Source organism: Conger conger, chromosome 4 (genome assembly GCF_963514075.1).
Source record: "Conger conger chromosome 4, fConCon1.1, whole genome shotgun sequence".
In the NCBI taxonomy this organism is placed as follows: Eukaryota; Metazoa; Chordata; class Actinopteri; order Anguilliformes; family Congridae; genus Conger; species Conger conger.
Window position 1 is genome coordinate 2,877,192 of NC_083763.1, and position 13,160 is coordinate 2,890,351.

Consider the following 13,160-nt stretch of genomic DNA (forward strand, 5'->3'; position numbering starts at 1 on the left):
AGACAGCCTCCTAATTACTGTATTGTAAATGTTTATGTACTGTAAATATGTTTATGTACTGTAAATGTTTATGTGCTGTAAATATGTTTATGTATTGTAAATGTTTATGTACTGTAAATATGTTTATGTATTGTGCACGACTAATACACACTACATACTGAGCGAAAACCCAGCAAACGCATACATCATCAATACTACACTTAGAGAAACCTTTCGCCTACAAATTTCTGAGTACAAATCTACTGTACTCAATTTACGTATGCGACAGTACGCCAGTCAGCCGTTTCGGACAGGGCCAGGGTCGGTCAGGGCCGGTTAGCCCCCGTCCTGTTCAGAGAGACGGATTTAAGCCCAGAGGCTGCAGGTTCTATTCTTGAGTGAGAGGCACAGCCAGCTGTGTCAATGTACTGTATGTAACAGAAAGAAAAAGGGGAAACGGTGAGGCTTGCAAGCGGCCCGGGACCTGAGGATGTCAGTGCTCGTGAAATGTTAACAGGCTGTAATCTCAAAGGGTGGCGGGGGCCGAGGGGGGGGGGTGTATGACCCCCCCCAGACACAGGAAGCAGGTACTATGGGAACCGGTCACATGACAATGCCTGGGGTCGCCGGGGCTGCGTTTGTTTTTCCTGGTCTGCCTCGGAGCGAACGCCTCCATTCCGTAACGGAAGCCAGATTCCTGATAAGAGCGCAGATGGAGGGGGGAGGGGGGGCGGGGGGGTTGGAGATGTGTGGACTCGCATTACAGCGAAGGGAGCTCTTGCCCGTAAATAACGCTTTCTTTTATTGCCTTTATGCCTCTTTTATGGTACTTTGCTGCGGGAGAGCTGAAAGGAAACGCAGACACAGTCGGGAATTCAGAGTCCTTGTTCCCACTCCGGAAGAAGAGCCTCTGTGAGCCAGTGAGTGAGTGACAAGAGATGGGTGACTGAGTGAGTGACTGAGTGAGTGAAATGGCTGAGTCTGCCGTTTTGGCGTTCAGCGCGGCGAGTTTTCCGTTAAAGAGCGGGGGAGAGCGGGGAGAGCGGGGTCCTTCCGGGGGAAGTGGGGTCCCTTCGACAGGAAGCAGGAACCGCGCTGACGTGAGCTGGCCAGCTCGGGGGACAGAGCAGCTGGCCGAAAGGAGCAGGTGCATCCTGTTCGCCTCTCTGCGTTCAGGGCTGGTTCTCAGGCTCTGCGTTCAGGCCTGGTTCTCAGGCTCTGCGTTCAGGGCTGGTTCTCAGGCTCTGCGTTCAGGCCTGGTTCTCAGGCTCTGCGTTCAGACCTGGTTCTCAGGCTCTGCGTTCAGGGCTGGTTCTCAGGCTCTGCGTTCAGGGCTGGTTCTCAGGCTCCGTGTTCAGGCCTGGTTCTCAGGCTCTGTGTTCAGGCCTGGTTCTCAGGCTCTGTGTTCAGGCCTGGTTCTCAGGCTCTGTGTTCAGGCCTGGTTCTCAGGCTCCGTGTTCAGACCTGGTTCTCAGGCCCTGCGTTCAGGCCTGGTTCTCAGGCTCTGCGTTCAGGCCTGGTTCTCAGGCTCTGCGTTCAGGCCTGGTTCTCAGGCTCTGCGTTCAGGCCTGGTTCTCAGGCTCTGCGTTCAGGCCTGGTTCTCAGGCTCTGCGTTCAGGCCTGGTTCTCAGGCTCTGCGTTCAGGGCTGGTTCTCAGGCTCTGTGTTCAGGCCTGGTTCTCAGGCCCTGCGTTCAGGCCTGGTTCTCAGGCCCTGCGTTCAGGCCTGGTTCTCAGGCTCTGCGTTCAGGCCTGGTTCTCAGGCTCTGCGTTCAGGCCTGGTTCTCAGGCTCCGTGTTCAGGCCTGGTTCTCAGGCCCTGCGTTCAGGCCTGGTTCTCAGGCTCTGCGTTCAGGGCTGGTTCTCAGGCTCTGTGTTCAGGCCTGGTTCTCAGGCCCTGCGTTCAGGCCTGGTTCTCAGGCTCTGCGTTCAGGCCTGGTTCTCAGGCTCTGCGTTCAGGCCTGGTTCTCAGGCTCTGCGTTCAGGCCTGGTTCTCAGGCCCTGCGTTCAGGCCTGGTTCTCAGGCCCTGCGTTCAGCAGCAGGAGTTTAGTGGCCAGCCACCCGTCACTACAGCGCCGCAGAAATAACGTAAGGTTATTTCACAACAAGCCAACTTTCCGCAAGAAAACAAGCCGTAGTGAACTTATTAGCCCTTTGCCTTCGGGAGGTGGGCCGTGATTACTGCAATACAATCAATGGCTAACTTCCCGGCTTCGCTAACTTCCCGGCTTCAGTTTGGCTGTTCATTAATGGGAAAATATGTAGGAATTCCTTGTTCTTTAGTCCTCAGTAAAGAAAATTAATCCCACAACGAGACACAGAGCTGAGGCAGGATGGGGGAATGCGTGTGGAAACCTGCCCGCATATTCGCGCCATTTCATCATAAAACCGTGAACAGTTCTCTCCCTTACCATGCCCCCCCCTGTTCCACAGAGACAGTTAAAGTGAACGCAGAGACTTAGCAGGAGGACTACAGCTATGGCCTCCTTACACGCTATGGCCTCCTTGGGACACCATCGGTGCAGTGAAGTAGTGAACTTTTTCCAGAGGAGGCTCATGGGAGCTGTAGTCCTCAGGGTGTCAAACACATTTTTTTTAACATGATAAGAGATTTACTTTGTGTAAAGCTGTGGGGAGAAAGTGGTGCCTCCAAAACAGGCGGCCATGTCATAATCGGACAAACTTGGTCTGGAGCCCCAAGGAGGATCAGATCTGAATCCTGATACGGTGGAGGATCGGGTCAGACAGACACAGACGGACGGACACAGACGGACGGACACTCACTCTGTCTCCCGGTTCCTCCCAGGGAGCCTGCGGAGCTAGGCCGGCTGGTCTGCTGGGGGCCGGACTGGCAGAACTGGGGGGCCAGCGTGGGGATACGCCCCCCCCGGCGGGGGCTGGAGCCCCCACCCCCGCCCTCGGGGGTCCGCGGGATCTTGGGCCGGTTGGAGAACCCCAGGATGAAGTCGCTAACGGGGGGGAGGGAGAGTTCGATCAGGCCTCTCACAAAACCCGCCACCACGCAGGCTACTGACGACACGACCGGCAACGTGCCAGAACAACACGTGACAAACACATTTCATTCTCCTTCCAGGCGAAGACAATTGCATAACAATTAATTGCATAACACGGTATGTGTCATTTAATTGTGCAGTACAAATTCTGTCTGCAACTGCAAAGAAAAAAAAAAAAGAAAAGAAAAAGAATATAAGGTCTGTGGTTAACATACGCTTAAGCTTTTCACGTTTTTGTTGAAATTAGTTCATTCACATCCGGTAACATCGCAACCGTGCGTTACAAAGAGGTTTTGTGCGAAACAAAACAAAAACAAACCAGTTGCTACATTAACTGCAACAATAAAGTCAGCAGGGATGAAACCGGAGTGCTTGCGCTGGTGAAATATGACCTTATCGGGGAAGAGAAATCCCACGGGGGCAAAAGCACTACGGGGAAAATCTACTGAGGGAACTGAAGGGAGAAGAAACGGTCGGGTTGGCCTACAAAAACTGTCACACGCTGGGTCAGGGCCCATCGTAAGAGGAGTAACCCACACGGGGGCATTTCAGGATTTGGGGGGGGGGTTATACAGGGGCTGAGGCCTGCAGAGGGAGTTTAACAGAACGGCGGAGTTGACTGACGCGCTGTAGGTCAGGCTCGGTGTACGCGCAGATCGCGGGGGGGCGGGATAATGGTGGGATGAGGGGGGGTGGAATGGGCGGGATGAGGGGGGTGGAATGGGCGGGATGAGGGGGGTGGAATGGGCGGGATGAGGGGGGTGGAATGGGCGGGATGAGGGGGGTGGAATGGGCGGGATGAGGGGGGTGGAATGGGCGGGATGAGGGGGGTGGAATGGGCGGGATGAGGGGGGTGGAATGGGTGGGATGAGGGGGGCGGAATGGGCGGGATGAGGGGGGTGGAATGGGCGGGATGAGGGGGGTGGAATGGGCGGGATGAGGGGGGTGGAATGGGCGGGATGAGGGGGGCGGAATGGGCGGGATGAGGGGGGTGGAATGGGCGGGATGAGGGGGGTGGAATGGGCGCTCTTGGAGACGACGTTCCGCACAGCTGCGTCACGGCAGGGAAGGCCCGCACGGAGAGGGAATTACGCATTCCCAAAACGTGACGCAATCCCGCCCTGGCATCCCCAATGCTCTCCAGCGCAGCAGGAATGTCGCAGGAATGCCGCTTCACATCCTGCGCTGACAGGAGAGAGGGAGGCTGGGTGTTCACCAGCTTGCAGCCACGTACACGCGCACACACACACACGTGTACCTGTGTGAGGCTGTGTGAGACTCTCACCTGTCTGTCTGCCCGTGTGTACGTGTGTGAGGCTCTCACCTGTACCTGTGTGAAGTTCTCACCTGGGTTTGGATTCAAATGCTTTTCTGCGCGTGTTTTTCATTTGAGCAAATGGGTGGGGTTCACACTTTTGGGATCATTGCATTTGTTCCAATACTCCAGGAAAGCTTCGTCAAATACAGAAAACTATTAAAATCCAAAACCAATACTATTTGAACCCAGGTCTGGTGTGAGGTTCTCACCTGCCTGTCTGCTCGTGTGTACCTGTGTGAGGTTCTCACCTGTGTGTCTGCTCGTGTGTACCTGTGTGAGGTTCTCACCTGTCTGTCTGCTCGTGTGCACCTGTGTGAGGTTCTCACCTGTCTGCTCGTGTGTACCTGTGTGAGGTTCTCACCTGTCTGCTCGTGTGTACCTGTGTGAGGTTCTCACCTATGTGTCTGCTCGTGTGTACCTGTGTGAGGTTCTCACCTGTGTGTCTGCTCGTGTGTACCTGTGTGAGGTTCTCACCTGTCTGTCTGCTCGTGTGTACCTGTGTGAGGTTCTCACCTGTCTGCTCGTGTGTACCTGTGTGAGGTTCTCACCTATGTGTCTGCTCGTGTGTACCTGTGTGAGGTTCTCACCTGTGTGTCTGCTCGTGTGTACCTGTGTGAGGTTCTCACCTGTCTGTCTGCTCGTGTGTACCTGTGCGAGGTTCTCACCTGTCAATGTGGCCGTTGTACCTCTCCGCAGCCCCTCGGTGATGGAGCACAGGGTCCTGCTCACACTCTGAGTCTGAGAGAGAGAGAGAGAGAGAGAGAGAGAGAGAGAGAGAGAGAGAGGAGAGAGAGAGAGAGAGAGAGAGAGAGAGAGAGAGAGAGAGAGAGAGAGAGAGAGAGAGAGAGGGAGGGAGGGAGGGAGGGAGAGAGAGAGAGAGAGAGAGAGAGAGGGAGGGAGGGAGAGAGAAGAGAGAGAGAGAGAGGTAGTACTGTTAACTGTTGGCCATATTGTGGCCCCACCTTACGGAGCCCGTTACCCCGGCCCCCCCCCCCCCGCTCTTCCCAGAGCCCCCTGCATGCAGCAGCTGAAGAGGACCACAGACAGTCCAGCGCTTTCTCTCCTCCGGCAGGCAGAGGGTCAGGCCACGTTCCGCCCACCTCCGTTTCATTAATGGAGCAGAAATCGCTTTTCCCGTCAGTTCAAAGACAACGAAAAAGACGAGGCATTCTGGGACGGCGTGAGCTGTGAGCTCCACACAGCCCGGGACCTCGACAGTGACTCATCGGGGGGGGAGAGGAACACATCCGACACCAAGCGCTTCTGACAAACAGCAGAGCCTCACGCTGCTGAGAGCAGCACTTAACCGATCGGCCACGCCCGCGGGGCTTCTGCTTCTGTTCGCCCGCGGGGCTTCTGTTCGCCTGCGGGGCTTCTGCTCGCCCGCGGGGCTTCTGTTCGCCCGTGGGGCTTCTGTTCGCCCGCGGGGCTTCTGTTTGCCCGTGCAGGGCTTCTGTTTGCCCCTGCACGGCTTCTGTTTGCCCGTGCGGGGCTTCTGTTCGCCCGTGCAGGGCTCCTGTTTGCCCGTGCAGGGCTCCTGTTTGCCCGTGCGGGGCTCCTGTTTGCCCGTGCGGGGCTTCTGTTTGCCCGTGCGGGGCTTCTGTTTGCCCGTGCGGGGCTCCTGTTTGCCCGTGCGGGGCTTCTGTTTGCCCGTGCGGGGCTTCTGTTTGCCCGTGCGGGGCTTCTGTTTGCCCGTGCGGGGCTCCTGTTTGCCCGTGCGGGGCTTCTGTTTGCCCGTGCGGGGCTTCTGTTTGCCCGTGCGGGGCTCCTGTTTGCCCGTGCGGGGCTTCTGTTTGCCCGTGCGGGGCTTCTGTTTGCCCGTGCGGGGCTTCTGTTTGCCCGTGCGGGGCTTCTGTTTGCCCGTGCGGGGCTCCTGTTTGCCCGTGCGGGGCTTCTGTTTGCCCGTGCGGGGCTTCTGTTTGCCCGTGCAGGGCTTCTGTTTGCCCCTGCAGGGCTTCTGCTCGCCCGCGGGGCTTCTGCTCGCCCGCGGGGCTTCTGTTCGCCCCTGCAGGGCTTCTGTTCGCCCGCAGGGCTTCTGTTCGCCCCTGCAGGGCTTCTGTTCGCCCCTGCAGGGCTTCTGCTCGCCCGTGGGGCTTCTGTTTGCCCGTGGGGCGCGAGGGGACATCACGCAGATCAGACCCCGGATCAAACCGCGTCCGGAAGTTTGTACAAATAATTTGAAAACCGGACATTATGGTTCAAGACGGGGGATCTGGCAACCCTACCCCGTGTGTGGCTCACTTATTCACTAAACACTGAGCTTTCCTCTATTCTGTCACACAAATAACATCAGTCACAACATGCTCAATCCAATAACCTTATTGGAATTAGCACTCTAATTTTCTTGACTGATTATAAACAAACAAGGAAAAGACTCACGCAGTCGCTCGATGCTCCCAAAATCCAATAACGGGATTTATGGTGCAATGAGGACAGTTAACAAATCGAGCGCAGTGCTCACCACAATACTAATTCAGTCATCATGGCTCGCTGTGGTCAAAACAGCAACTGTCCGCATGGATACATACCACCAATAAACACCATTATGTGTTTACAGGGCGGCCTGTGGCGTAGTGGTTAAGGTACGTGACTGGGACACGCAAGGTCAGTGGTTCTAATCCCGGTGTAGCCACAATAAGATCCGCACAGCCGTTGGGCCCTTGAGCAAGGCCTTTAACCCTGCATTGCTCCAGGGGAGGATTGTCTCCTGCTTAGTCTAATCAACTGTACGTCGCTCTGGATAAGAGTGTCTGCCAAACGCCATTAATGTAATTAATGTAATGTTCTGGAGCAGAGTGTGTGTGAGTGTTTTCTTTTTTTGTTCCTGTGACCCAGAGCATTGCGTTGACATTGGCTCAGGCGGTAAGAGCAAGACACCAAACCCCCCAGATGCTCCCGACGAGCTGGTCGGTGCCTTGCATGACAGCCAATCACCGTTAGTGTGTGACTGTGAGTGTGTGTATCATTCATCATTCTCCATCACTGTGATTGGGTGATTACAAAGCCCTGAGCCAATGGGCTTAAGGGGCCTTTAAGCCTCCGTTGGTCATAAGAGAGAACGTGACGCATTAATGAGTCTGTTTCTAAGGGCGTTCAGCAGTAGTGACGCCCCCATGGCCCCCCCCCCGGCCCCCATGGCAGCCGCGCCCCCCCCCACACTGATCTGACCCCCCTCACGCTGATGTGACCCCCCCACGCTGATCTGACCCCCCCAGGCTGATTGGACCCCCCCCATGCTGATCTGACCCCCCCGCGCTGATCTGACCCCCCCACGCTGATCTGACCCCCCCGCGCTGATCTGACCCCCCCAGGCTGATCTGACCCTCCCACGCTGATCTGACCCTCCCGCGCTGATCTGACCCCCCCACGCTGATCTGACCCCCCCGCGCTGATCTGACCCCCCCAGGCTGATCTGACCCCCCCCCCACGCTGATGTGACCCTCCCGCGCTGATCTGACCCCCCCAGGCTGATCTGACCCCCCCAGGCTGATCTGACCCCCCCAGGCGGCTGGCACACGCACCCGGGGCCCGGCGGAGCGACTCTGCGGAGCTGGGCCGGCTGCAGGGCCGAGAGGCAGGGCGGGGGCCGCCGTGGGACAGGGGCGGGGCCTCCCGTCTCCTCAGATCCCCATCGCTGCTGGAGACAGACACTCACAACATCACCATTAAATACCAGAACAGAAAAACAGAAAACATGCCATTCAGCCCATGGAGAACACAACAACATAATAATGGTGTCTGCCTCCACTACCTGACGTAGAAAGTCTTAAAATACTTCCTCAAGTCAGTGTGGAATTCACCTGTAAATAACTTCCACCCCTGCCCTGGTCTTCTACTGACAGAACTCCACCAGACCGCTTCCACACCATCTTAATTCTGCCCTGCCATTTCTCTCTCTCTCCCCACTCCCACTCCCACTCCCTCTCCCTCTCCCTCTCCCACTCCCACTCCCTCTCCCACTCCCACTCCCTCTCCCTCTCCCTCTCCCTCTCCCACTCCCACTCCCACTCCCTCTCCCACTCCCACTCCCACTCCCACTCCCTCTCCCTCTCCCACTCCCACTCCCACTCCCTCTCCCACTCCCACTCCCACTCCCTCTCCCACTCCCTCTCCCACTCCCACTCCCACTCCCACTCCCACTCCCACTCCCACTCCCCTACCAGTTTCATCGGGAAACACACACGTTTCTGGGGAAACTGCCACTGTAATGGGCTTTTAGAGCTGAAGATGCCATCTGGTATCCAGTTGTGGGAGAGAGCAGAAGCTCTTTGAGGGTTTAAGACAAACTTTAAGACTGTTTCTCATCAAGTTATCCTGCACAACCTGTCTCTCTCCGTCTCACTGCAAAAACCAAAGAATATTGCCAATGAGGCAAGATTTCAAGATTTGTCAATGGGGTCAGAAAATTTCACTTGTCCAGCAAACAATAACCTAAATATTTTCTACTTGAGAGAAAGAAATATGATCTAATTACAAAACTAAACAAGATTTTTGTTAAGAGTTTTTCTGCCTCTTTCTCTTTTCCGTCACTCCCTCTATGACTTTGCTGTTGAGATACATTAACATTGTCCCGTAACATTTATTATTAACAATGTGAATCTCTCTCTCGCTCTCTCTCCCCCCCCTCTCCCTTTCTCTCTCTCTCTCTCGCTCTTTCTCTCTCTCCCTTTCTCTCTCTCTCTCTCTCGCTCTCTCTCTCACATGGTGCAGGGTGGCACACGCAGTGGTTTCCATGGTGCCCGCCATGCCGCTGAAACAGGAACAATACAGCGGGGCACACGAGCCGGGGCAACGTGACGTTTCTGAGCGTCGACGCCAGGCACCCAAACCCCCGCGGCCAATCACGGCTTTAATCTAACCGCAAACCAACAAGAACATTCATCACCTCGGGCGCCAGTAATTCCTGAACCGCTGCCATTAAACCCGCCCCGTTCCCCTTCACTGGCTGAACAACGGAGGAGCATCCCTCTCCTTTTACAGGAAATCAAATCAGGTGTGCCCGCAAATAAAGCCCACACTGTGACGCAGGCCAGCTCCAGAGCCACAACCTGATTGGACAGCACCCGCAGTAGCCACCAGCCAATCAAAATAACCTGATTTTGAGGTGTCTATATGTGCAAAGGGGTCAGCTCGTGTGTAACTGCGTGACAGCCTGGGGGAAGGTGCCTCCTCATTGGTCAGAAAGGGGGGGACTAAGCATGGATTGGTCAGAAAGGGGGGGGGAGTGAGCGGTGATTGGTCTGAGAGGGGGAAAGTAAGCAGTGATTGGTTAGAATGGGGGGAAAGTGAGCGGTGATTGGTCACTCACAGGCCGGAGGCGTGTCTCTGGGCGCTGGGCGTGACCGGGCGCTGCAGCGGCTCATCGATGCTCTGAGAGGAACGTCTCCTCCCCTTCAGAGAGTTCGTCATGATCTGCAACACACCGTACACATCACACACACACACACACATCATACACACACACACCATACACACACATACACATCATACACACACACACCATACACACACATACACATCATACACACACACACATCATACACACACACACCATACACACACACACACACCATACACACACACACACACACACACATCCATCATACAAACACACACATACATCATACACATCATACACACCATACACACACCATACACACATCATACACATCATACACATCATACAGACATACACACACCATACACACACCATACACATCATACACACACACACACACACACGTATGTACACCCTACACATCATACAAACACATACACACACTATACATATACACACACACACCATACACACACACATACACATACATCATACAAACACAAACACACACACACACACACACACATCACACACACACACACACACACACACACACACGCGGGCTCAGTCATACGATAGGGCTCATTCTGAAGCCACCCAGCGGGTTCCTGACAGCTGAAATGGCAGCTTTGACCGGGGGGGATTTTCCCTGTCGCTTATCTGACCCGGAGAATCACAGGTGACAATGGCCGCTGACAGTCACCACGGTAACACAAGCCAGCGCTGCGGTTTGTGATCCCCGCTCCGATGGCGTTCCAGGAGAGCTGAGAGGGGATTGCGGGAAAGGCGCGCGGTGGAGGGGGGAGAGGAGGGGTTTGGGACGGGACGCAGGATGCGGGCTGCGCGCGCGGTGGAGGAGGGGGGGGGGGGGGGTTTGGGACGGGTTGCAGGATGCGGGCGTGCGCGCGGTGGAGGAGGGGGGGGTTTGGGACGGGTTGCAGGATGCGGGCGTGCGCGCGGTGGAGGAGGGGGGGGTTTGGGACGGGTTGCAGGATGCGGGCGCGCGGGCGGTGGAGGGTTTGGGACGGGACGCAGGATGCGGGGCGCGCGGGGCGGTGGAGGGTTTGGGACGGGACGCAGGATGCGGGGGTTTGGGACGGGACGCAGGATGCGGGGTTTGGGACGGGACGCAGGATGCGGGGGTTTGGGACGGGACGCAGGATGGAGGGTTTGGGACGGGACGCAGGATGCGGGGTTTGGGACGGGACGCAGGATGCGGGGTTTGGGACGGGACGCAGGATGCGGGGGTTTGGGACGGGACGCAGGATGGAGGGTTTGGGACGGGACGCAGGATGCGGGGGTTTGGGACGGGACGCAGGATGCGGGGGTTTGGGACGGGACGCAGGATGCGGGGGTTTGGGACGGGACGCAGGATGCGGGGGTTTGGGACGGGACGCAGGATGGGGGGTTTGGGACGGGACGCAGGATGGAGGGTTTGGGACGGGACGCAGGATGCGGGGGTTTGGGACGGGACGCAGGATGCGGGGGTTTGGGACGGGACGCAGGATGGAGGGTTTGGGACGGGACGCAGGATGCGGGGGTTTGGGACGGGACGCAGGATGCGGGGGTTTGGGACGGGACGCAGGATGGAGGGTTTGGGACGGGACGCAGGATGGAGGGTTTGGGACGGGACGCAGGATGGGGGGTTTGGGACGGGACGCAGGATGCGGGGGTTTGGGACGGGACGCAGGATGCGGGGGTTTGGGACGGGACGCAGGATGGGGGGGTTTCAGACGGGACGCAGGATGCGGGGGTTTGGGACGGGACGCAGGATGGGGGGTTTGGGACGGGACGGGATGCGGGGGTTTGGGACGGGACGCAGGATGCGGGGGTTTGGGACGGGACGCAGGATGCGGGGTTTGGGACGGGACGCAGGATGCGGGGGTTTGGGACGGGACGCAGGATGGAGGGTTTGGGACGGGACGCAGGATGCGGGGTTTGGGACGGGACGCAGGATGCGGGGTTTGGGACGGGACGCAGGATGCGGGGGTTTGGGACGGGACGCAGGATGGAGGGTTTGGGACGGGACGCAGGATGCGGGGGTTTGGGACGGGACGCAGGATGCGGGGGTTTGGGACGGGACGCAGGATGCGGGGGTTTGGGACGGGACGCAGGATGCGGGGGTTTGGGACGGGACGCAGGATGGGGGGTTTGGGACGGGACGCAGGATGGAGGGTTTGGGACGGGACGCAGGATGCGGGGGTTTGGGACGGGACGCAGGATGCGGGGGTTTGGGACGGGACGCAGGATGGAGGGTTTGGGACGGGACGCAGGATGCGGGGGTTTGGGACGGGACGCAGGATGCGGGGGTTTGGGACGGGACGCAGGATGGAGGGTTTGGGACGGGACGCAGGATGGAGGGTTTGGGACGGGACGCAGGATGGGGGGTTTGGGACGGGACGCAGGATGCGGGGGTTTGGGACGGGACGCAGGATGCGGGGGTTTGGGACGGGACGCAGGATGGGGGGGTTTCAGACGGGACGCAGGATGCGGGGGTTTGGGACGGGACGCAGGATGGGGGGTTTGGGACGGGACGGGATGCGGGCGCACACCCACCCCCAGGTACTCGCTCGTCAGGAGAGACTCTCCGGAGAGCTCCCTGGGCAGCGGCTCCAGAGCCTCCTCCTTGTCCAGGTCGGCCTCCATCGCGTCGTCCTGCCGGAGTGAAGGATTGTGGGATTTACGCTGAGATACGGCGAGGAATTGGCCCGGATCGCCTTCGACACACGGCAGAGCCGGCGTCTCATTCGCCAGCAGAAACAAACACGACTGCTCTGTCCTTTTATTCACAGCACCCTGCAACGTGTTCATATAGCGCTCACCCAGACAAGAGTTACAAAGCGTTTCGCAGGAAAGAACACTTAAAACAACAAAAATATTCAAATAAATACAAATGCACAGGGCTGAAATATATTTATAATATACTACAATATATTCATTATATATTCCAAATGTTCTGGATAATTTCAATATATTGCACAATACTCCTATTTGTATCTCAAAAAAACTCTAACCCAATATAAACTCTGGGATCTCACACTGAAGGATCTCACACTGAAGGATGTCACACTGAAGGATGTCACACTGAAGGATGTCACACTGAAGGATCTCACACACAAGGATCTCACACTGAAGGATCTCACACAGAAGGATCTCACACTGAAGGATCTCACACACAAGGATCTCACACACAAGGATCTCACACACAAGGATCTCACACTGAAGGATCTCACACACAAGGATCTCACACAGAAGGATCTCACACTGAAGGATCTCACACACAAGGATCTCACACACAAGGATCTCACACACAAGGATCTCACACTGAAGGATCTCACACACAAGGATCTCACACACAAGGATCTCACACTGAAGGATCTCACACAGAAGGATCTCACACTGAAGGATCTCACACACAAGGATCTCACACTGAAGGATCTCACACACAAGGATCTCACACACAAGGATCTCACACACAAGGATCTCACACTGAAGGATCTCACACACAAGGAT

General features: G+C 56.7%; 1 protein-coding gene across 1 annotated transcript in view; it reads right to left on the reverse strand.

Annotated features, from left to right (window-relative positions):
- Positions 1-13,160, reverse strand: part of LOC133126846 (lisH domain-containing protein ARMC9) — a 37,568-nt gene that overhangs the window by 1,552 nt on the left and 22,856 nt on the right. Inside the window, 5 exon segments of the mRNA XM_061239272.1 lie at positions 2,762-2,946; positions 4,975-5,047; positions 7,831-7,946; positions 9,618-9,721; positions 12,204-12,302. Of these exon segments, the coding sequence (XP_061095256.1) occupies positions 2,762-2,946; positions 4,975-5,047; positions 7,831-7,946; positions 9,618-9,721; positions 12,204-12,302 (577 nt within the window).